This window comes from Scyliorhinus torazame, chromosome 1 (genome assembly GCF_047496885.1).
Source record: "Scyliorhinus torazame isolate Kashiwa2021f chromosome 1, sScyTor2.1, whole genome shotgun sequence".
Classification (NCBI taxonomy): domain Eukaryota; kingdom Metazoa; phylum Chordata; class Chondrichthyes; order Carcharhiniformes; family Scyliorhinidae; genus Scyliorhinus; species Scyliorhinus torazame.
Window position 1 is genome coordinate 334492345 of NC_092707.1, and position 24949 is coordinate 334517293.

The 24949-nt window shown below is 48.6% G+C and overlaps 1 protein-coding gene across 2 annotated transcripts in view; it reads left to right on the top strand.

Moving 5' to 3' along the window:
- kcnk2a (potassium channel, subfamily K, member 2a) overlaps window positions 1-24949 on the top strand; it is a 239589-nt gene that overhangs the window by 162500 nt on the left and 52140 nt on the right. The window contains exon 5 of one of the 2 annotated variants that reach the window (XM_072509102.1): window positions 21035-21172. The exons of the other annotated variant lie outside the window; for it this stretch is intronic. Within the exon in view, the coding sequence (XP_072365203.1) occupies window positions 21035-21172 (138 nt within the window). The remainder of the gene's footprint in view (window positions 1-21034; window positions 21173-24949) is intronic. 2 annotated transcript variants of the gene reach the window in all.

The following is a 24949-nucleotide window of genomic DNA, read 5'->3' on the forward strand; positions in this document are numbered from 1 at the left end:
GCAGCTCGGCAAATCTTTTGTGCGCTGGGATAGGTGGTCAAGGAACAGCGTCTTACCGTGTCGGGGTGTATAAAGCTTTCCGTGCTCCCGGAGTCGACTAGGCATGGCGTCTCGTGGCCGTTTATTAGTACCGTTGTCGTCGTCGTCTGGAGTGTCCGGGGCCGAGCTAGATCGAGCGTAATCGAAACGAGCCGTGGTTGTAGTAGTGGAGTGGGGTCCGTTGTTGCCGTCCAAGATGGCGTCGGGGATGAACAAAATGGGCGCCCCCATACATCGCACGTGGCTGGGGGGTCACAAGATGGCGGCGGGGGTGGACAAAATGGCCGCCCCCATGCGTCGTACAGGTCTGGGGCGGTCCAAGATGGCGGCGCCCCTCCTCCCCTCGTGGTAGCCGGGACCCAAAATGGCGGCTACTGCGGGTCGCACATGGTGTGCTGGGGGGCTGGGGAGTGCTAGGACCGCGAGCGCTAGGACCGTGAGCGCTAGGACGGCGCGGAGCTCCCTCACCGGGGACAGCGGTGGTCGGGGCCCAAGTAGGTGGCGCCGGCGGGTCAGGCGTGGGGCCCGGGGGTTGGGGAGCGTAGGCGGCGTGCAGGGCTCCCAGTTCTCCCGGGACCGCGGTGGTCGGGACCCAGAGCGGCTGCGCCTGCGGGTCGTACATGGCGTGCTGGGGGGGTTGGGGCGCGTAAACTGCTTGCAGGGCTCCCTGTGCTCCCGGGACGGCGGCAACCTCGCGGGACCGGCACACAACCGCATAATGGCCCTTTTTCCCGCAGCTTTTGCAGATAGCTGCGCGGGCCGGGCAGCGCTGTCGGGGGTGTTTCGCCTGGCCGCAGAAATAACAGCGGGCGCCCCCGGTGCGACTCGGCGTTTGGACCGCGCAAGCCTGTGGGGTGTCCGGGGGGGTGGGTAGGGTGTTTGCCGCGACGGGTACGTACGGGGCCCAATGGGTTGCCGCGCGGTCGGGGCCGTAGGTGCGGGTATTACGCGCGGCTACGTCTAGGGAGGCTGCTAGGGCCCGTGCCTCTGAGAGTCCTAGCGACTCTTTTTCTAGAAGTCTTTGGCGGATTTGGGAGGATTGCATACCTGCCACAAAAGCATCGCGCATTAACATGTCCGTGTGTTCGTTTGCGTTAACCGACGGGCAGCTGCAGGCTCGTCCCAAAATCAGCAGCGCGGCGTAGAACTCGTCCATCGATTCTCCGGGAGCTTGCCGTCTCGTCGCGAGCTGGTAGCGAGCGTAGATTTGGTTAACAGGGCGGACATAGAGACTTTTCAGTGCTGCGAACGCCGTCTGGAAATCGTCCGAGTCTTCGATGAGGGAGAAAATCTCCGTGCTCACCCTCGAGTGCAGGACCTGCAGTTTTTGGTCTTCTGAGACTCGGCCGGTGGTCGTTCTGAGGTAGGCCTCGAAGCAAGTCTGCCAGTGCTTGAAGGCTGCTGCCGCGTTCACTGCGTGGGGGCTGATCCTCAGGCATTCCGGAATGATCCTGAGCTCCATAGTCCTTTTTTTTTTTTTAGGCACGCTTAATAAATTGTAGCGCACAAAGACTCCGTGAGACAAATAGAGTGAAGTCGATGAGGCTTTATTAAGCGTGTCTGTTCCCCCGCAGCTCGATAGTAAACTGGCCTGCAGGGGAAGACTCCGGCTTCTTATACTCCGCCTTCAGGGCGGAGCTTGAGGTCAACGGCCAACCAGGACCCGGGATCTGTCAGCCAATGACATTAGGGCTTCCAGTCCCACATGATCCCCAATACATACTACCACAGGAAGAAAATGTAGCTGGTTTGCTTAGTATGTTAGCAGACAACACAAAAATTGGTGGAGTTGCGGACAGTGACGAGGATTGTCGGAGGATACGGCAGGATATACACTGGTTGAAGTCTTGGGCGGAGAAATGGCAGATGGAGTTTAATCCAGACAAGTGTGAGGTAATGCACTTTGGAAGGTTCAATGCATGTAGGAATTACACAATAAATGGTAGAACTCTTGTGAGTACTGACAGGCAGAGAGATCTGGGTGTGCATGTCCACCGGTCACTGGAAGTGGCAACGCATGTGGATAAGGTGGTCAAGAAGACATACGGCATGCTGGCCTTCATATAAAAATTTGCAAGTCATGTTGCAGCTGTACGGGACCTTAGATTGGCCTCATTTGGAATGTTGTGTAGAATTCTGGTCACCACACTACCAGAAGGATATGAATGCTTTGGAGAGGGTACAGAAATGGTTTACTAGGATGTTGCCTGGTATGGAGGGCATTAGCTATGAGGAGAGGTTCAATAAACCCGGTCTGTTCTCACTGGAAAGACGGAGTTTGAGAGGTGACCTGATAGAGGTCTACAAGATTATGAGTGGCATGGACACAGTGGATAGTCAGATGCTCTTTCCGAGGGTAGGAGAATCAAGTACTAGGGGACATAGGTTTCAAGTGCATGGGGTAAAGTTTAGAACTGATGTGCGAGGCAAGTTTTTTTACACAGAGGGTGGTAAATATATGGAACGCGCTGCCTGGGGAGGTGGTGGGAGCAAGTACAATTGCGGCATTTAAGGGGCATCTAGACAAATATGTGAATAGGGTGGGAATGGAAGGATACGTACTCCGTAAGTGCATAGGATTTTACTTTCGGAAGATACCATGGTCGGCACAGGCCTGGAGGGCCGAAGGGCCTGTTCCTGTGCTGTATTTTCCTTTGTTCTTTGGTTAACTGTTGCACCTATTAAAGGAGGGAAGAACCTTAACCACCCAAGTCTACAAGAGGTATGGGCTTGTTCTTGCAAGGCCCCTGGGTCTGCAGCATGACCTAGAAATGGAGCAGAAGCGACAGAGAGGAGAAGCTCTGCAAAGAACTCCACCATGGGTTTTCAGTGAACGGGTGCTCCAGTTTCCTCCCACAGTCCAAAGATGTGCAGGTTAGGTGGATTGGTCATGATAAATTGCCGTTAGTGTCCAAAATTGCCCTTAGTATTGGGTGGGGTTACTGGGTTGTGGGGATAGGGTGGAGGTGTGGACCTTGGGTGGGGTGCTCTTTCCAAGAGCCGGTGCAGACTCGATGGGCCGAATGGCCTCCTTCTGCACTGTAAATTCTATGAAATCTCACTTTGGTGCAATACCGGAGGCAATTCGACTTTGGCAAGGAGGCTGTCACTGAACCGCCCGCCGTCACTGAATCATCTGCGGCCTCACACTGTGGCGAGGATGGCATTGCAAGTGGCCATAATGGCAACAATCACAGTAAACTTCAACATGGCCAGAGGGAGTGTACGATTTATCCAACACATCCCAGCGTGCCAACGATCACACCATCAGGGAGGTGATAGAAGCCATTTTTGTGAAAAGAGACAATTACATGCTAGACTCTCTGAGCAAGGAGAAGCAGGATGAGAGATTATATGGATTTGCCAAGATTAGTGGGATTCCTGATGGTGGGGTGAGGGGTAGCCCTCCAGTGTATGACAGAGCATCTGTAAAATTTGTGGTGGTCTGCTGCATCCTCCACAGCATCATGAAGGTACAGCCAATTCTGGCAGGAATCTAGAGGAGAAGGCAGGGAGCTTGTATCTGGGACCCTTTTAACTCCAAATATACTATCTGAGTGCAGTTGCTCAGATTCCACTTCCCATTAGAGAACTTCACTTTACCGTCACGAATTAACCATTCCCTACCTTGCCATTTATCGATAATGCCTCATCACAGTGTTCACTTGGCTAAGATCAGCAATAAAGCCCATAAGCAATAATCTTGCCATAACATCTTTATCACAAAACGCAGAATTATACAGCAGAAATTAATTATTCATGCTTGTCTATTTCCTCAGTGCTTGCTTTGAGTGCTTTTGCCTGCACCAGTGCTCCTACTTAAAGGTACCTCAGTTGCTGCAGCATGGCTGTTGGACGGCAGCTGACTTTCACTGGGGAGACTGCAAATGCCCTTGCAGGATGTGCTTGAGCAGCACTGGACCTCGGGGGCCTGGCTACAGACTGCACTACCTTGGCAAGGGTGGCAGTCGTCTGGGCTGGAAGGCAGAGCAGCAAGAGCACTGTTGGAGTGCAGTGGTGGGAGGAGTACTGTCATCCTGAGCGAGGACAGCAAACTTGTATTTCATTTCTGCCTCCACAACTCTCCCAAGGCAGCAATGATAGCAATCTTGCTTGACTGTCATGAGAGCTTGCCAGCTGCTTTTGAGACTGTGATCTACAGCCATGGCAACCCAGACTGTACGGACCTCAGTCTCAGCTTCCACTGCAGCACTGAGATGTTGGATGTCTTCTGCCAGTGCTGCAATGGAGGCTGAGATAGGAACCCACCGACATTACATCACACGAGCTCTGCAAGTGCAGCCATGGTGTAACGTTTAGGGTTTTGAGGTATAAAACCCTTCTGATTAAAAAACGATCTGAGGTCCAAATTCTTAATTTCTAACACTTGTTCTTGACCTACAAAAGGCATGAATAACTAGTATTCCTGAACCAAATAAAATTTATTAAGCAACGTATTACATACAGTTAAGAAGCAGTGAAGACAACATACAAGTTTCTCATCTTCAAAACCTAGGAGTTGCCGGCACAGCCAATGTCTGTCTCATTGTCTCTGAGGTGATGGTGAACTGTGTCCAGAAGAGTCATACTCCAGAAGCGATGGTAACACTGTGCCAGCAAGGGCTATGATTCTTCAACTTTTTTCCCCTCAGTCTCTCATTCCTCCTTTTTTCAGAGATAGTCCAAATTCACCTCATCTATTAGCCAGAAGATACAAATCATCTTGTGTCACCTCACATCTGTAACTAGAGTCATATAGACTAAAGACAATGTTCATCCCTTTTCTCCTCGGCCCCTCAGAATTTACATGCCATCACAAACAAAAGCACATTTTTTTCCAGGTACAGAGACGCCATAAATAAAGTCACAGTCTCTTGTCAGTACATTTTAACCCAATCCCCACACTAAAGCTATTAAGTTCAATTTCTAAAACCACTTTCTGTCATATCAGAAAAATAAAGGTTTCCTTCTAGTACAGATCAACTAAAGCAATACATACAACTTTGTTTCAACATAGTGCTACCTTAAGTTCAGACTACTTTTAGCCATTCTTTCAAACTGATTTTAAAAGCACCTAATTGAATTGTGGCCATGAAAACAGCATATAATGGCTTCAGCTCAAGACTCAAAGGAACTTTGGTGTAAAATAATAAAACAATTTTGTTTCTTCACAAATGATTCCATCCTGTTCCCCAATTATCCTGACTGCTAATTGTCCAACAGAATTTCAAACTGAAACTTTTTAAAAGTGGTTAAGGAATAAATGCCCAAAATATTAAAGATTCTAAAAATTAGTAGAATTATGAAAATCTTCCAATGGGACTCGCTACCACTTCTGCGCTGTGAAGAATTGGCTCCAGGTTTTGCACAATTCCCTGTGCCACGGTAGTGCCAGGCTCTGCACTCTCCTTAACAATGACAGGACATTGTCTGACAGGCCTGCTAATACACTCAGCAAAGAGGCCATGGTGACAACATCTGCTGCTCATCATGCCAGACAGCAGGTTAAAGTGTGCTGGAGGTGACAAGGGACATAAGGCAGGAGCATGCCACTATCCCCAGTGTTCCCAGCAATGCTGTTTGCCGGATTCATTCCCCATCTTTTCTGCTCTGCTCCCTTCTATTGGGTGCCTCTTTGCCTTGCAAGACCGAGGAGGCAGAATATCAATGATTGTACTTAGATGATGCCTTAGCTGAATAGCTAGAGCTGTGTGGAAACAGTGAAAGTGGAATGTGAGACTGTCGGCATTGGTAGATAGTTACGGATGAGGTGGAATATCTGGATTTTTGATTAAAGTCCTGGGTGCCAGTGTGAATGATTGAGTTGGGGTGTTGGAAGTGAGAGGTTGGTATTGTGGTTTGGAAGATACATTCACTGACCTGATCACTCACTGACCTGATCACCAAGTGTGAGATCATTAGACTTGTGCGACTGTTGCCAGGCCCTTGGGCTTGGACACTGGAAAATGACCTCCCTTCCAGCTGCTCCTAATCTGGTCTGAGGTCCTCCTGCCCTTCCTCTCCTGTGGATTTTTTCTGTTTCTCCTCCTGTCCACTTGTTTAGTCCCGATGGTGTCTCAGTAAAAAAACTGGAAAGGAAGTTTTGACTTCTTCAATTCCAATTTTACTGTCTTCTATAATCAGATCTCATCCAATACCAGAATGCTACCTGTTTCTCCTTTATATATATGTGCAGTCTATCAAACAATCAGTGTGGTCTATTAAATAATTAAAGCTCCAATTCTGACTGAGGCATTGGAGAACATTAACTCTTCCCTTGCACACCTTCTCAAGCAAAGCCTCCAGTGTTATCATATACCAGAGCCTTTTCTCTGCCCTGGTATTCTATTTTCCTTGTAGATAATTGCAGCAGTATTCAACAACCTCCTGTAATGCAGTGAAATTTCCTTTTAAGAGGGACAGGTTGTCTTTAATATCAGAAGGCTGTCTTCACAATGTACTTTCAACATAGGAGCTATTTAGCCTTAACGCCCACAGCAGGGAATTTAGGTGACAGCACCAAATCAGGCTGCCCACCTTCATCTCAACCATGTGAACCAATTTCTAGCAGCACTCTACATTTTTTTCTAGCACTGGTAATATTCATTTTTATTACAGCAGTACTGAAATTGTTTTTCATTCTTTCATGGGATCTAGATATCACTGGCTAGACAAGCATTTGTTGCCCATCCCTAATTATCCTTGAGAAGGTGGTGGTGAGCCATCTTCTCAAACTGCTGCAGTCCAGTTCTTGTAGGGATGCCCATAGTACAGTTCGGAAGGGGGTTCCATGATTTTGACCCAGCGACAGTGAAGGAATGTCGGTAAATTTCCAAGTCAGGAATGTGTATGACTTGGAGGGGAACTTGAAGGTGGTGGTGTTCCCAAGCTTCTGCTGCCCTTGCCCTTCTAGTTGGGAGAGGTCAGGGGGGTCTGGAATGTGCTGTCGAAGGAGGCTTGGGGAATTGCTGCGATACATCTTGTAGATGGTACATTGGTTATTAACTAAAAAAAACACTGAACTTGGGGTGTTGTAATGGTATTGGTGAGAACAACCCTGTTGAAGAATTCTTCTGTATGTTTTTTTTTAAATATGTTTTTATTAAGAATTTTTCAATAACAATATTTTCCACCTTATAAACAACCCCCCCCCCCCCCCCCCCATAACAAAGAAAAGAAAAAGAACTCGCGTGGCAAGACATGAACATGGCAAGTCAATAAGATACAAAACTTCCCATGTCTTCCCATACATGTCAGTTTCCGGATCATTCATGTGTTTTCTTGTTCAAATCCCCCCCAGAGAAACCCCCCCACGAACGATCTCCCCCCCCCCACCCCCCTGAGTTGCTGCTGCTGCTGTCCGACCTTCATCTAACGCTCCGCGAGATGGTCTAGGAACGGTTGCCACCGCCTGTAGAACCCCTGCGCAGACCCTCTCAAGGCAAACTTTATCCTTTCCAACTTGATAAACCCTGCCATATCATATATCCAGGCCTCCACGCTGGGGGGCTTCGCCTCCTTCCACATTGGCAAGATCCTTCGCCGGGCTACTAGGGACGCAAAGGCCAGAATGCCGGCCTCTTTCACCTGCTACACTCCCGGCTCGTCCACTACTCCAAATAGTGCTAGCCCCCAGCTTGGCTTGACCCGGACTTTCACCACCTTAGATACTGTTCCCGCAACCCCCCTCCAGAACCCCTCCAGTGCCGGGCATGACCAAAACATATGGACATGATTCGCCGGACTTCCTGAGCACCTCCCGCATCTGTCCTCCATCCCAACGAACCTACTCAGCCTCGCCCCCGTCATATGCGCTCTATGAACCACCTTAAATTGTATCAGGCTAAGCCTGGCACATGAGGAAGAGGAATTAACCCTACTTAGGGCATCAGCCCATAGCCCCTCCTCAATCTCCTCCCCCAACTCCTCTTCCCATTTACCCTTCAGCTCCTCTACCAAAGCCTCCCCCTCTTCTTTCATCTCCTGGTATATCGCCGACACCTTGCCCTCTCCGACCCATACGCCCAAAATCACCCTATCTTGAATCCCCTGTGCCGGGAGTAGCCGAAATTCCCTCACCTGCCCCCTCACGAACGCCCTCACTTGCATGTACCTGAAAGCGTTTCCCGGGGGTAGCCCAAACTTCTCCTCCAGCAGCCCTAAGCTCGCAAACGTCCCATCAATAAACAGGTCCCCCATTCTTCTAATCCCTGCCCGATGCCAGCTCTGAAACCTCTCCGTCCATCCTTCCTGGGACAAACCGATGGTTGTCTCTAATCGGGGACCACACCGAGGCTCCCGCCGCACCCCTGTGCCGTCTCCACTGCCCCCAGATCTTTAGCGTTGCCGCCAGCACCGGGCTCGTTGTGTACCTTGTCGGCGAGAACGGCAGCGGTGCCGTCACCAGCGCCCCCAGGCTCGTTCCTTTGCAGGACGCCATCTCCAACCTCTTCCACGCCGCCCCCTCTCCCTCCATCACCCACTTACGGATCATTGCCACGTTGGTTGCCCAATAATAACCACCCAAATTCGGCAATGCCAACCCTCCTCTATCTCTGCTACGCTCCAAGAACCCCCTCCTTACCCGTGGGGTCTTGCTCGCCCACACAAATCCCGTAATGCTCCTGCTTACCCTCTTAAAAAAGGCTTTAGTGATCACAATTGGGAGGCATTGGAATACAAAAAGAAAGCTCGGGAGGACCACCATTTTAACCGATTGTACCCTACCCGCCAGCGAGAGTGGCAACATGTCCCACCTTTTAAAATCCTCCTCCATCTGTTCCACCAACCGCGACAAATTAAGTTTGTGCAGTGCCCCCCAGCTCCTAGCTACCTGAATCCCCAAGTATCGAAAGCTCCTTTCCGCCCTCCTAAACGGTAGGTCGTCTATCCCTCTTCCCTGGTCCCCCGGATGGATCACAAAGAGCTCACTCTTTCCCACATTGAGCTTATAGCCCAAAAAGTCTCCAAACTCCCGTAGGATCTGCATTTCCTCAACCATCCCCTCCACTGGATCCGTCACATACAGCAACAGGTCGTCTGCATACAGCGACACTCGATGTTCCTCTCCCCCTCGAACCACCCCCTTCCATTTCCCCGACTCCCGTAACGCCATGGCCAAAGGTTCAATTGCTAATGCGAACAGCAGAGGGGACAGGGGGCACCCCTGCCTCATCCCTCGATACAGCCGGAAATACTCCGACCTCCGCCGGTTCGTGACCACACTCGCCACCGGGGCTTTATACAGGAGCTTAACCCAACTGATAAACCCACTCCCGAACTCAAACCTCATCAACATTTCCCAGAGATACTCCCACTCTACCTGATCGAAGGCCTTCTCCGCGTCCATGGCTGTCACTATCTCCGCTTCTCCCTCCACCGATGGCATCATTATCACATTTAGGAGCCTTCGCACATTAGTATTTAACTGCCTACCCTTTACGAATCCCGTCTAGTCCTCGTGAATCACCCCCGGGACACAGTCCTCAATCCTCATGGCCAACATTTTTGCCAGCAACTTAGCATCTACATTGAGGAGCGAGATTGGTCTATACGACCCACATTGCAGTGGGTCCTTATCCCGCTTCAAGATCAAAGAGATCGTCGCCTCCGACATTGTCGGGGGCAGGGTCCCCCCCTCCCTTGATTCATTGAAGGCCCTTACCAGCAACGGGGCTAACAGGTCTACATACTTCCTGTAGAACTTCACCGGGAACTCATCCGGCCCCGGGGCCTTCCCTGCCTGCATGCTCCCCAGTCCTTTAACCAGCTCCTCCACCCCAATTGGCGCCCCCAAACCAGCCACCTCCTGCACCTCTATCCTTGGGAACCTCAACTGATCCAAAAATCGCCACATCCCCTCTTTTCCCCCTGGGGGCTGGGACCTATACAGTTCCTCGTAAAAGGCCTTAAAAGCCTCATTCTCTTTCCCTGCACTCCGCACCGTAGTTCCCCTGCCATCTTTGACTCCACCTATTTCCCTCGCTGCCATCCCCTTACGGAGCTGGTGTGCCAGCATCCGGCTCGCCTTCTCCCCATATTTATATATCGCCCCCTGTGCCTTCCTCCACTGTGCCTCTGCCTTCCCTGTGGTCAACAGGCCAAACTCTGTCTGGAGACTTCGTCTCTCCCTGAGTAGTCCCTCATCAGGAGCCTCTGCATAGCTCCTGTCCACCCTTAAGATCTCCCCCACTAACCTCTCCCTTTCCCTGCCCTCTCTCTTCACCCTGTGAGCCCTGATGGAGATGAACTCTCCCCTGACCACCGCCTTCAACGCCTCCCATACTACTCCCACCTGCACCTCCCCGTTGTCGTTAGCCTCCAGATACCTTTCAATACACCCCCGCACACTCCCGCACACTTCCTCGTCTGCCAGCAGTCCCACATCCAACCTCCACAACGGGCGTTGGTCCCTCTCCTCCCCCAGCTCCAGCTCCACCCAGTGCGGGGCATGGTCTGAAATGGCGATTGCCGAATACTCCGTTCCCTCCACTTTCGGGATCAATGCCCTGCCCAGAACAAAAAAATCTATCCGGGAGTAGGCCTTAAGCACGTGGGAGAAAAAAGAAAATTCTCTGGCCAAAGGCCTGGCAAATCTCCACGGATCTACTCCCCCCATCTGATCCATAAACCCCCTAAGCACCTTGGCCGCAGCCGGCCTCTTCCCCGTCCTAGATCTGGAACGATCTAATGCTGGGTCCAGCACCGTGTTAAAATCCCCACCCATTATCAAACTCCCTACCTCCGGGTCCGGAATACGCCCCAACATCCGTTTCATGAATCCAGCATCGTCCCAGTTTGAAGCATATACATTCACCAGTACCACCTCCGTCCCCTGCAACCTACATCTCACCATCACGTATCGGCCTCCCTTGTCCGCTACTATGTTCCTGGCCTCAAACGACACCCCCTTTCCCACCAGTATTGCCACCCCTCTATTCTTCGCATCCAGCCCCGAATGGAACACCTGTCCCACCCATCCCTTCCTTAACCTGACCTGATCTGCCACCTTCAAATGTGTCTCCTGAAGCATGACCACGTCTGCCTTCAGTCCCTTTAGGTGCGCGAACACTCGGGCCCTCTTAACCGGCCCATTTAGGCCTCTCACATTCCACGTGATCAGCCAGATTGGGGGGTTACCTACCCGCCCCCCCCCCCCCCCCACCCCCGCCGACTAGCCATCTTCTGTCTTAGGCCAGTCCCGTGCTCGCGCCTCTCGCACCCTCCAGTCCCCCAGGCGGGGAACCCCCGCCCCGACCACCTCTTCCATTTTCAGTTCCCCCTCGGACAGTGCAGCAGCAACCCTAGAATCCCCCCCCCCGCTAGATCCACATCTAGCTCTTTTGCTCCCCCCATATTACTTCCGTGAGTCAGCTGACTTCTGCTGACTCCGGCTTCCCCCGCCTTCCCGTTGATCTCCCCCGTGTGGGAGTCTTTCCTCCTCCTTACCTTCCTCCATCCCCTCCGCAACCACCCCCCCCCCCCACTTTTGGCACGGGAAAAAGCCCGCGCTTTCCTGACCCAGCCCCGCCCCCTATGGTGCAGCTCCTGTTGCGACCATTATCCCAGTTCCCTCATCCCCGAGTCTCACCTCCCTCCAGCACCGACGCCTACATTCCCCATCATCATCTTGTCTACAGAAAAGAAAAAAGGAAATTTTAGGAATTTTAACCAGAACTCCACCCACATCCCGATCCCTCATCCCACCCATGAAATATTCTTTACCCCTATTTACAACCCCATATACAACCACATCCCCTCAGTTCGAGTCCAGTTTTTCCATCTGAATAAAGGTCCAAGCCTCTTCTGGCGTTTCAAAATAATGGTGTTGGTCCTGATAAGTAACCCACAGTCGCGCAGGCTGCAGCATGCTAAACCCGACTCTTTTTTTATGCAGCACCGCCTTGGCCTGGTTGAAGCCAGCTCTCCTCTTTGCCACCTCCGCGCTCCAATCCTGGTATACTCGGATCACCGCGTTCTCCCATCTACTGCTCCGCACCTTCTTGGCCCATCTCAGCACACTTTCTTTGTCCGCGAAGCGATGGAACCTTGCCACTATCGCCCTTGGCGGCTCATCAGCCTTGGGTCTCCTCGCCAGGGCCCGGTGAGCCCCTTCCAGCTCCAGGGGGGCCGGAAAGGCCTCCGCACCCATCAGCGAATGGAGCATCGTACTCACGTACGCCCCGGCATCAGCTCCCTCCACTCCTTCGGGAGGACCCAAAATCCGGAAGTTCTTCCTCCTTGACCTGTTCTCCAAGACCTCAATTCTCTCGGCCCACCTCCTGTGCACCGCCTCGTGCGCCTCCATTTTTACCGCCAGGCCCAGGATCCCATCCTCGTTGGTATTCACTTTATCATTCACTTCACGAAGTTCCACCGCCTGGGTCTTCTGGGTCTCCTTCAGCCCCTCGATCGCCAACAGCATTGGCGCCAGCACCTCCTTTTTCAGCTCCTCCACACATCGCTTGAGGAACTCCTGCTGGTCTGGCCCCCACGCTGCTCGCTCTCCGCCCTCTGCCATTTTGCCTTTTTCCCCTCGTTTTGGTCTCTGCTCCAGGGCCTCTTTCCTCGTCGTTCCACCGCTGATCTCTGCGATATATTGTGAGAGAGGACCTCACTGCACCTTCCCACACGGGATTAAATCGAAAAAAGTTCCGTTGGGTCTCCTCTAGGGAGCCCGAAAGTCCGTTGTCGTGGGAGCTGCCGAAACGTGCGGCTTAGCTCCGCATCGCCGCAACCGGAAGTCCAATTCTTCTGTATGTTAACAGCAAGTCTTTATTAACTACTTGTAGCTATATACATAGGTACAGTAAAGGATACAGGCAAGGACTACCTCCACACCTATGTCTTAACACATCTCTGCTCAACACCACACTGACACGAGGTCTGGGTCTTGTGGCTTCTTCCATCACTGTGTGGGCTGTACTATACTCAGTCCCACATTAACCCTGTATGTGCCAAACGCTTATACTACACAGAGTAATTGGTTTTCTAGTTTTGATTAAGACAGTCTTGTTTTTGAAGAAATGTAATTTAAAAAAAGACAGAAAATATGCATCGAAAAAAAAAGATAAACAAATTTACTGGTAAAACATTTGCAACGTGCCTTTCAAGAGACAGCCTCCAGTGGTTCCTTTAAGAACATTAATTTGGCTGAAAAGTGCCTGAACATACTGCAGTCAATCACAAATGAATTTTATAAAGTGGGACCGAAACAGTTAGATTCCCTGGCCGGGATTCTCCGACCTGGTGCCGGGTCGGAGATTCCCAGGGGGATGCGGGAATCGCGCCCCAACGCCGGCTTCCCCATTCTCCGATGCCATTCCTCGGGCACCCATGGGATTCCCACCACGCCGGGCGGGGGCCGTTAACAGCGGCCCTCCTGGCGATTCACCGGGCCCCGATGGGCCGAGTGGCCGACGTGTTTGGCCGAGCCCCGCCGGCGTGGGTCACATATGGTCCCACACGGCGGAGCCTGGAAGTTGTGGTGCGGGGGGGGGGGGTCTGGTGGGGGGGCAGGGGGATCCGTCCCCGTGGGGGTCCCCCACGGTGGCCTGGCCCGCGATCGGGGCCTACCGATCTGCGGGTGGACTGGTTCCGTGGGGGCCTATTTTACTCTGCGCCGGGCCCCTGTAGGGCTCTGCCATGCAGCCCGGGGGCCGGCGTGGAGAAAGGAACCCCCGCGCATGCGCGGAAATACGCCGGCCGTAGCGCGCATGCGCGGAAATACGCCAGCTGTTCCGCGCATGCGCAGAATAACGCCGGCCATTCCGTGAACTCGCGCGGGCTGTTCCCCGCCGGCTGGAGCTGCGGGGACCACTCCGCCACCAACCTAGCCCCCTAGGAAGGGGAGCATTCCCCATTATCGGGGACCGTTGATGCCAGAGTAGTTGGCGCCGCTTTTCACGCCGGCATGGGGACATAGCCCCATTATTGAAGAATCCTGCCCCCTATTTGCATATACAAAGGAGGTTGTGCTTATTCTGACAGGTGCACTGGACACCTAAATGCCTTTATCAATATGGCAGGTAATACATTTTTGGCATGGAGTGCATATTTACATGCCTCCCACTGTACTGTATGTTTAGCTGCCTGTTTTATGCCTGTAACTTAGGTGTGGCATCAATGAATTTCTAGGTCATGGACTCTCTCTCTCTCTCCCTCTTTCTCTCTCTCGCTGTCTTTCTCTCTGAAATGTATCTGTTTCTTCAAGTTGCTGTTTTTCACTATTTCTTTCCTTCTCTAGTTGTGTCATTCTTTCTCTCACTTGTCTCCCTTTCCTGTTCTCCTCTTTCATTTTTTCTTCCTTTTCTTCCTCCCTATCAGGGATTGAATGGTGGGTGCTGTTGTGTTTCCTTCTATTCTTCAACACAAACTCACGAATAACTCAGGTAGGACTGGTAAATTATGTTGTGAGCGCTCTGATTTGAAGATTACGGTAGTGTACACCACATTTCTGGAGAGCTCTTATTAATACATCCTGCTTAGTCAACTAATATATTCCAACTCTGTACCAATTCATGTGACATCCTATCTGATGATGTATACAGATTATGGACATAACTACTTAAAGACAGACTACAAAATCCCCCTTTTTTTTCAAAGTTGAGATTACAAACACTGATCATAAATAAACAGATAAAAACAAGAATGTCTCAACACTATTTACATTGCAACTAAACTTTCTTACATTGTGAGTTTGCGAGTTTACAATTTTACAAACTTACATGTTTCTGAAAAGTAAAAGGTGTTTTGCTAAAATGACCAGATCTGGTCACCATGAAGCTTCTTTGCAACCTTGACTGTTGTTATAGTACTTTTGCTTTGTAAATGTGTTGTTTTTTTTGTACGACAATGTTATTCTGGCTGTCTTCACCATGATGTCCAACAGTGCTATGTTGAGATTGGACCTTTGAACGTGTTCTAATTGCAATAGGATCACTGGGTGTTGCATCATTAGATACCTCCTTGAGTCTACCTCGATTTAAGCATTTTTTTTTTCAGTGGAAACCAGATGCCCTCTGTCGAATGTAGAACTTGAACATTTTGTCTGATGGTCAAAATTGGCAATTCTTTACCTTCATGTCAATCATGCATATCCTTCACCCTCTCCTGATTTCTAGTAACTCATCTCGTACAGCTGGAAACCTGGATGATGATGGCTTGGAAGAGTAATTTTAACTTGCCTTCCAAACATAAGCTCAGCTGGCAAAGGTAAAGTTGCACTGAGTAGTGTAACATTGCAATGTGGAAGACTTGTTTCATTTCCCGACACCTAATGATTAAGGATTTAACAGTACCAGCCATGCGTTCCGCTGGTTTGTTTGATCAAAGATAATGCAATAATGAAGTAACATGATCAATGCCCCACTTCTCACACATATCTTGAAATGGCTTGCCTGTATACCAAAGACCGATATATGGGACATTTGGGGTGTCCCCAACAAACTGAAAATGGTACTCCATGACCTGGCAATAGCGGCACTTGATGTATCTTGTAGTCATGAAGTTATTATAAACTTGGGAAAATAGTTCATCACCAGTAGAAAGTTGCCTACACCAATGGTGTGGTGTAGTTTTGTGAGGCTCTTTGTGCTAGTTAGGCTGGTGTGCCTTGCAGAGCCTCACCATCTGCTCTATATCACTGCTGATTCCTGGCCAGCATCGGGTTTCTCTTGCCAGATATTTAGTGCGCTCAGTGCCCATACATGCCTGATGCAGTCGCATCAGAATCCCTGGTCAGAGTGAGTCAGGCATATTGCCCCTCTGGATATTCCGAATCCATCTCAGTAGGCCCAAAATAGCCTAACATTTCCTGTATTTCTTGCATGTAATCAGATCAATCTTTATGGTTTTCCACTGTGCCTAGAGCACATTGGACTTTCGGTGTCTGATCTTGCAATTGTTGCCATTTATATCGCCTGAACCTCATCAAATCTCCCACTTCTAAATCCAGTGAATCGATTTGCAGATCCAGTGAAACATCTGCATTCTTTGTTGGATTTGGAAACCCGTTCAAGATGTCTGAGTAACATTACAGGTACTACCTTCCTGCTTAATTTTGTCTAGTTGGACTTTAATTTATCATGGATATTAATGCTGCATTTTCTCAGAAGATTTAGTGATGGAATTGCATCCTCCTTTAGGTGCAATATAGAATCACCTTTAAAACTGTAGATTGTATTGAACCGGTCTGGGTATTTAGATTTCAAGTCGACTCAATAGGGTTGTTCTTGTTGATCCTATGGATAGTAAGAAGCTTGAAGTCTCTGCATGCTAGTAGACCTAATCTAGTTGGATCCTGTGTATCAATAAGATAAAAGATCTGTGATGACCAAGTCGATTAATTGTAGCTGAATTTCAGCATTGTCATATCAATGCAATGAATTGCTGATCCATTAAATGCAGTTAACGTAGCTGTATTTTACCAAGGCGAGAATGAGTGGATTTTTCTCTGGGGTGGAGGACAGGTGAGAGCGTTGTTCTCGGGGGCAGTTAACCGCATTCATATCCCAAGTTTGTAAGCTTTTGGATCTCTTTCTTCAATACCATGTCGGAGATACTTAATGTCCATGTTCAATGGTGGCCATTTTCGGGGCATCAGACTCGCCAGTACTGCAGACTGTGAAGACTGTGTCCTCACCTTTGCCTTATTAATAGTCCGGAGATGAGTTCTGCTTGGGTGGAGGTCTCCTAAAATCTCGACAGATCATTCCATACATGAAAAAACGTAGGACATACAATAGATACACAATGTAAATACATAGACATACACATCGGGTGAAGCATACGGAGTGTAATACTGCTCACTTGAGAAGATACATGGAGAGATCAGTTCAGTCCATAAGAGGGTCATTCAGGAGTTTGGTAACAGCAAGGAAGGAGCTGTTTTTGAATATTTTAGTGCGTGTTCTCAGACTTTTGTATCTCCTACCCTATGGACTAGGTTGGAAGAGAGAATAACCTGGGGCAGCACGGTGGAGCAGTGGTTAGCATTGCTGCCTCACGGCGCCGAGGTCCCAGGTTCAATCCCGGCTCTGGGTCACTGTCTGTGTGGAGTTTGCACATTCTCCACGTGTTTGCGTGGGTTTCACCCCACAACCCAAAGATGTTGGTGAAATTGGCACGGTTGGTGAATTGACCACGCTAAATTGCCCCTGAATTGGAAAAATGAATTGGGTACACTAAATTTTTTTTTTTAAAAAGAAGAGAGAATAACCTGAGTGGGAGGGGTCTTTGATTATGCTGCCCGCTTTCCCAAGGCAGCGGAAGGTGTAAATGGAGTCAATGGATGGGAGGCAGGTTCGTGTGATGGACTGGGCTGTGTTCATCACTCTCTGTAGTACGGTCTAGGGCCGAGCAGTTGCCATACCAGGCTGGGATGCAGCCAGATTGGATGCTTTCTATGGTGCATTTGTAAAAACTGGCAAGAGTCAATGTGAACATGCTGAATTTCTTTAGTTTCCTGAGGAAGTATAGGCGCTGTTGTGCTTTCTTGGGTGTAGTGTTGACGTGGGTGGACCAGGACAGATTGTTGGTGATATGCACACCTATGAATTTGAAGCTGTCAACCGTCTCCACCTCGACACCATTGATGCAGACAGGGGTATGCACGATACTTCACTTCCTGAAGTCAATGACCAGCTCCTTAGTTTTGCTGACATTGAAGGAGAGATTGTTGTAGTTCCACCACGCCACTTGGTTTTCTGTGTCACTCCTGTCCTCTGACCCATCGTTGTTCAAGCTGGTCACGTCATCAGCAAACTTATAGATGAAGTTGGAGCCAAGTTTTGCCACACAGTCGTGTGTATAGGGAGTATAGTAGGGGGCTAAGTATGCAGCCTTGTAGGGCCCAGGCATTGAGGACTATCATGGAGGAGGTGTTGTTTATCCTTACTGATTGTGGTCTATGGGTCAAGAAGTTGAGGACCCAGTTGCAAAGGGAGGAGCCAAGTCCTAGGTTTTGGAGCTTTGATATGGGCTTGGCTGGGATTATGATGTTGAAGGTGGAGCTGTAGTCAATAAATAGGAGCCTGATGTAGCAGTTCTTATTGTTGAGATGCTCCACCGGATGAGTGTAGGGCCAGGGAGATGGCGTCTGCTGTGGACCAGTTGTGGAGGTATGTGAATTGCAGTAGATCAAGGCAATCTGGTAGTATGGGGTTGATGTGTCTCATGACCATCCTCTAGAAGCACTTCATAATGATCAATGGCAAAGCCACCGGACATATTGCTGATGTCCTCTGGATTTGCCATGTTTTTTATGGTGGGAAGAAGCTTTCCTGCTTTCCTTCACGACAAGGTTTCAATGTATTGCAGATCTGGCTGCCGGGAGTACTTTTTTTTGTCATGCCCTTTTCTGGATCTATGGCACTACTGATCTGTGGTGTTGTTCTTCATCACATGTTTATTTACACCCCATCTAAGAAGCAATATTTTGGCACAAACAGCACTGTAACACCTCAATTATCTGAAATTACAGTGATTTTTTCCCAATTCTTTTTTTCCAATTAAGGGGCAATTTAGCATGGCCAATCCCCCTACCCTGCACATCTTTGGGTTGTGGGGGAGAATGTGCAAACTCCACATGGATAGTGACCCAGAGCCGGGATCGAAACTGGGACCTCGGCGCCATGAGGCAGCAATGCTAACCACTGCGCCACCGTGCTGCCCCGAAATTACAATGACAGCCTTTTTCCTAAAGCCATTTTTAAGCCTGTCTTTCAATCGACCTGAACTGAACCGATCCATGTTGACTGATGGCAGCCCTATGCGACCGATCTGGTGGCCTCTTTGTACAGTTACTCACTGATCTAACAGAGCTTTGCCTGCAGTTAATGCTTCATATCTCAGAGCTCATTTGACAGCCTCTACTTCACTGATAGAATGTTGATGTAGTCCCGAGCTGAATTTGGAACCGTACCATTGTTTCTTCGAAGTTCCCAACATTTTGTGCATGCGCGATCGGGTCGGGGATGACCTTGCATAGGTGTTTGGGGGGGTGGGGGGGCACTTCCATAGTGTGTTCGGGCTGGGGCCACTTTGGGGGCCTTGGAGATCGGGATGTCATTTAAAAATGACGTCCTGATCTCTTGCTGCACTGTGGAGTTCCGCCGAGCGGAGCTCCCCAGTGTACAAAATGGGATATGTAAGTTTGGACGGGCATTCCCCGATTAGTCTCCATATGAACCGCGAGTCATGTATAGCCATGTGTTTCTTGCCGCTGCAAGAGCCAGGAAACACTTCTCTAAATGTGCTCGCTATGGGACTTTGTTCCCGATTGGTTGAATCATGCCCTTTATCCCCTCGCTCCCACCACATCCCGAATTTCCGCATCTTCCCACTATCCATTCCCTTTCCGAACAAAGCTGCAATCCCATCTTTTCTCCTTTAACTTACCCACTCAACCCCTGTGTTCTCCCTTTCCTCTTGTACTGCTGTTACTCACCAGACTTTTAATTCTTTGTCCATTCCCCCAACTCCACCTGTTCACAACAAAGACAGGTAGTAAGTGGCAGCATGGAGCTTCTCCAACCCTCAGCTGGTTTTTCTCTTCAAATGCCTCTCTAGCCATTTCCATCAGAGGATTTCAATATTCAACTTGGGGAGGGGAGAGTGGAGTCAAATTAGAGTAATAAATGAAACTGCCTCTCTTGTCTTTTTTTTGTATTCCTCTTCAGCCGCCCCCCCCCCCCCCCTCCATCTCATTGGCGATGAAAGAAATTCAAGTTAGAGCCAAAGTAAGCTAAAATTAGTAGAAGCTTGCTTTTGGTGGCTTTCCATATAGACATAAGCCAAATTAGCCTTTGAGTTGCATAAATGCTGCATGCCTGCAGTAGGCACCGACTGGGCAGCTCTTCCATTGGGGAGAGTGGGAAATCCACCAGGTGCCTCTGCTGAGCTGGTCAGGTCTGATCTGGGGCAGAGAGAAAGTGGCAGTTTGGAGGATGGGATCACAAATCTGACAGTGGTGTGTAGTGTGTAGCGGTGGAATTCTGCTGTTATTTTGAGTGTGGTAGATTCACTACAAGGTTTTAAGGTTTTTACCAAAAAAAGGGACCATGAGTTGAAATTCTCCTCTCTTTCACATTGGTGGAAGTCATTAGCAATTACAATTTTCAGCAAAATATAGGCAGAAATAATGTTATCTTCAAAATTTAACTGGGCATTTTTTCGAGGCAGAAAAATATTCCACGTTGAAAGATTTACTCTCTCTCCCTCTTAGTCACGCCTCTCTTGTTTCAGCTTCATTTTCTCCCTGTATTCCTAGTCTTGCTCTCACTTTTGAATGGTTACTGAACACAAAGCAAAGAATACAACAGACGTTTAATCAGAACACTGTCATTTCTACTTACACATGCATCTCTGTAAAAAGCAACACTACCAATTTTACCTCAGGTCAGCTTTTGACATTTGACTTCCAGCTTTTCGTCAGCCAAATAAACCTCTGAGCAGAAATTTTGAAAGCGAAAGAAAGATCAGTGTTGCTAATTGAACAGTGTTGATGTGTCCTGGGCAATTGGGTACCCTGTGTACGCTCAGACTGCACAGTCCTAATCTTGCTCACTGTCTCATAGCCCTGGGCAAAAATGTCAAGACTAAGCTTAAGGGCCTTTAACACATATTGACATCTTCCAGTAAATACTTGAATGAGGTAAAAGTAGAAAGAACTCAGGTATATTGTGCTGAAATATTTAGTGAGCGAAACAAAAAATGGTGGATGTAAAATAAATTGGAAATAATCTTTAAGAAATCACTGGTTAGATGGTGCAAGCTCCTAGCCAAGTGTACAATCAAAAGAGTGAAATGCTTACAGGGGTGTTTTCCATTATAAATATGGGCATGGAGTAGTATAATGGAAATTTTCAGACAAAATATATGGCAAACATGTGGCAACAAGAAGGCAAAGTGCTGCAGACAAGAAATGTACACAAATACGATTTGTAATATAGCTTACTTTTCCTTTACTTTTTTCTGTCCTAATCCCTTCTCAAAGCTTTCTTCATCCAACTCAAGCGTACCCCATCAAACTGCTCATTTCCACCACAGTCTTCATGCAAGAAAATATGAGAGGAAACAGAATCCCAGGACTGTTTCCAAACATCGTTCAAAATTCAAAGTTGAAGGTTTGAAGGTACTCATGTATTCTTATTCACATACAGAACATGATGACTATTGTTTTCTTTCTTGAGTGATTTAAGTTCAAATGGATCGGCAAAGCTTTAATTCTTTTTAAAGGTTGAAACTGTGGTAAATTAGATTAATTATTTAGGTCTTTAGCAAATACTATTGCTCATAAATCTAAGTTTTAAAAGTAGCTTTATTGAAATAAAACGTCAAATCTCCATTGTGCGATCCTCAATGGCTCCACAGATCCCTGCTTGCCTCACTATTATTGTCATCGTTTTGCGGTGTCTTGATCTTGCTGCATTCGAACCAGCTTTTTCTTCCTTGTGGTGGAAGATTTTGGTGATTCAACTGGTGAGCGGAAGTGGCAACCCCTTGAGGAATTACATTCAAAAGACAAGGGTGGGATTTAAGTACCAGCTCCCCAGAAATCTAGTGATCAATTAAAACTCCATCTACACTTTAATATTTAATTCTGCTTTCATTCCCACCTTTACATTTTCCTTTTATCCACACTTGAAACACATTTATTTTTAGTTTTAAGTCATATGTTTTTCAAATCGTAGATTAGGCATAGTTGATTTGATTTAGGGCAGCTATTCAGTCTAAGTTCTCCACAGATTCAAACAAACCATAGTTGGTTTACCAGGTGGGCCAAAGTACTTCCCATCCATTGAATGACTTTCCAAAGTCAAGTGGCAAAATGTTTTCCCTCTGGTTCGTCTAGCATCGTTTGTTAAATTATAGAATACATGTGCAATTTTTAGTTTTCTTTAAGCTTAAGCCTGAAATACAGTTACATTTTGGAGATCATTTTTGGGGCAAGGCGTCAAATATGAAAATAGAGCATATTTTATTTATTTTTTTATTATTTGCTCATGGGATGTGGGCATCACTGCAATGCCACATGTGTTGCCCATCCTTCATTGCCTTTGAGAACATGGTGGTGAACTGCCTTCTTGATCCGTTGCAATCCTTGTGGTTTACGTGCCGTTAGAGAGAGCGAGTTCCAAGATTTTGACCCAGCAGCATTGAAGCAGCAGCGATATGTTTTCAAGTTGGTATGGTGGGGAACTTGGAGGAGAACTTGCAGGTGGTATTGTCACCTCCTGCCTGCTGCCCTTGATCTTCTTAATGATAGAAACTGGGGGTTTGGAAGGTGCTTTCAAATGAGCTTTGGAAAGTTGCTGCACTGCATTTTGTAATTCACAAGGACATTAAAAAAAATTTGTTTTTGTCTGTACAGTCGTATAAAATGCCCTTTTTCTGTCTCCTTGCACTGATTCTCAAGCGCAGGAGTTCGTGGATGATTAATATTGCATGAAGGTGTATTCCGTACAACCAGTCACCACCATGGAAATGTTGAAGTAAATCGTTATATTGAAAGTGTGCTAATGTTCCAACACCTTTTGGCAATTGAATGCCGGTGAAACTTTGTAGAACTAGAACGAGAAAGGTGCACATTTATACTTTTTAAGTGTATTTATTTATTTTTTTATGTATATTTGGGCAGTTCTTGGGATCTGTGTAGGTAGTCAGGTAGCAGATAATATATACGACAGCATTTAATAGAGTCAAGGGAGCGCTCAGTAATGACTCCAACTGGGTTTGCTTTCCGGCCTTCCCACATGGTGAGTCCCCCACCCGCTCTTAATGAGCACCAGTGGCAGTCAGATAAGGCCCCTACATGGGCATTAATTGCGCACTTAAGAACCCCAATTTGCAGCGGCCTTTCATGATCAATCACATAAGCGGGAAGGTGTCAGGGTCCCCACTCATCCATCCGATTAAAGACTCTCCTTACCACCAATTTGTCTCAGAGGAGGGCATTAAATTCCACCCATAGACTGAAGATTTCATGGGGAAAATGCAGATGACAGTTGTCTTGCCCAGTAGCTGGAGAGCATATAGAACCTGGCAAATTAAGGACCAATTAGGCATGAAACTGGGTAGTGGCACTCACTCCATGGGATGGGGGATTCCTGGTGGCAGAAATTCTGTCATCCAAGGGTTGCTGGCAAATTTTGTTTTTGAGCCAGTACCCTCTTCAGAGACCAGGGGCGTCATTCTCCGCCGGCGGGAGTCTCCGTTTTGCCGGCACCGGGGGGGGTTTCCCGACGGCGTGGGGCTGCCCTACAATGGGAAACCCCATTGACCGGCCGGTATTACGGAGACTCCCGCCGGCCGGTCGGCGCAGAAATGTGGCGGGGCGGGTAGGAGAATTTCGCCCCAGAAGACCTTAGAAGCGTTTCAGTGACCGGGTTGCACCTGGAGAGGATCAGGGCATTCTGGATGAATAGCGGGAGAGGGCAATACCGAGATGCGCATCTGGCGTTAACCATTTTGAAATTCACCCGGCCCGCTCTCGATGGCAAGTTCCGGATCAAGCTCACAAATGGGGAGAATATAATTAATCTTCATTTGCATTCATTTCAAGCTCATTAAGGAGAATTAAGCCGAAAGCAGCAGTCTGCTGGGAGTCACCTGACTTCCCACTGAGAAGTCTTGCAGGCATTGTTCAGTACTCCTTTTCAAAAACGGGAACTGGCGCAATGGCTACTGTGGGAAGTGAGAAGGTGAGTAGCCATTTCCATTTTCCGGCATGCAGCTTAAGGGCTTTTAATATTGTGGAGACCCATAACAGGGGCAACCACAGCTACAGCCTGTCTGTCCCACCAAACACTCCCAGGACAGAGTCCTGCTGCGGCTTCAATCCTGAAATTCAATTTCACTCCCTTTGACTATGAGCAGCCTCGAGCTGCACAGCTGAAGGTTATTTCAATTGAAAAATTAGCCTTATAGGTTGTGAGAGCACATTACGCTCTTGAATTCTCAAGTGCCTCCTCGAGGGCACACATGCCTCAGAGGATTATTAATGCATTGGATGTCCAGCAAACTTTGAAGCCTGAACAGTGTGCCCGAACTCTAGCAGCATCAGCACCATAGAGGCAGCTATCAACAATCACACAGTAAAGAGCAGGCTTCAGCACCGAGGATGCTTTCACAACCAAAAGGTAAGTTTGTGGATGAGTGGGGGGCAGCTGCGTACAGCCTCCCCAATGTTCCTGGCAGAGGTCTGGGGTCTGGTGTCTAGGGGCCCCTGATGTGACTGGGGGTGAGTGTGCAGATCAAGGTTTGCCAGTACAGCTGGCTCACTGGATGGCAATCTGAGAGAAGGCAGGGACAGCCATGGTGAGGTAGGGGAGGCTTGGGAAGTTGATGGTCCCAGTATGAAATCTCTATCTAATTGTCAGTCTCCCTCCTTCTCCAATCCCTTCCCGATATAACTATATTTTCTGGAGTTGATTCCCTCGCATTGCTTGTGGCAGCCAAGGTGGGCAGACACCATGGAAGGCAGCAGCAGCAACGCAGACTGGAGGTGGAACCTCATGTGTAGGGAGTCACCACACACCCTGAAGACCCAGCCGCCCATCAGACTGAGGGGGGATCCACATGGGGAGACTCAGGGTGTACAGGTGTTGTTGGCCATTCAATGAGCTGACAGACACCATGTGCTGCGGAAGACTGCATAATAGCAGGGAGACAGTGTGGCACATGTACCAAGTCCTTGTGGACTTGGAACCCTGTGGGGGAAGAGGACACCACTCCTGGTGGCCGTGAAAGTCACTGCAGCTCTAAACTTCTATGCCATGGGGTCATTTGGGGAGGCAGTGGTGCAGTGGTATTGTCACTGGACTAGCAAACCAGAAACCCAGGGTAATCCTCTGGGGACCCGGGTTTGAATCCTACCACTGCAGATGGTGAAATTTGAATTCAATAAAAA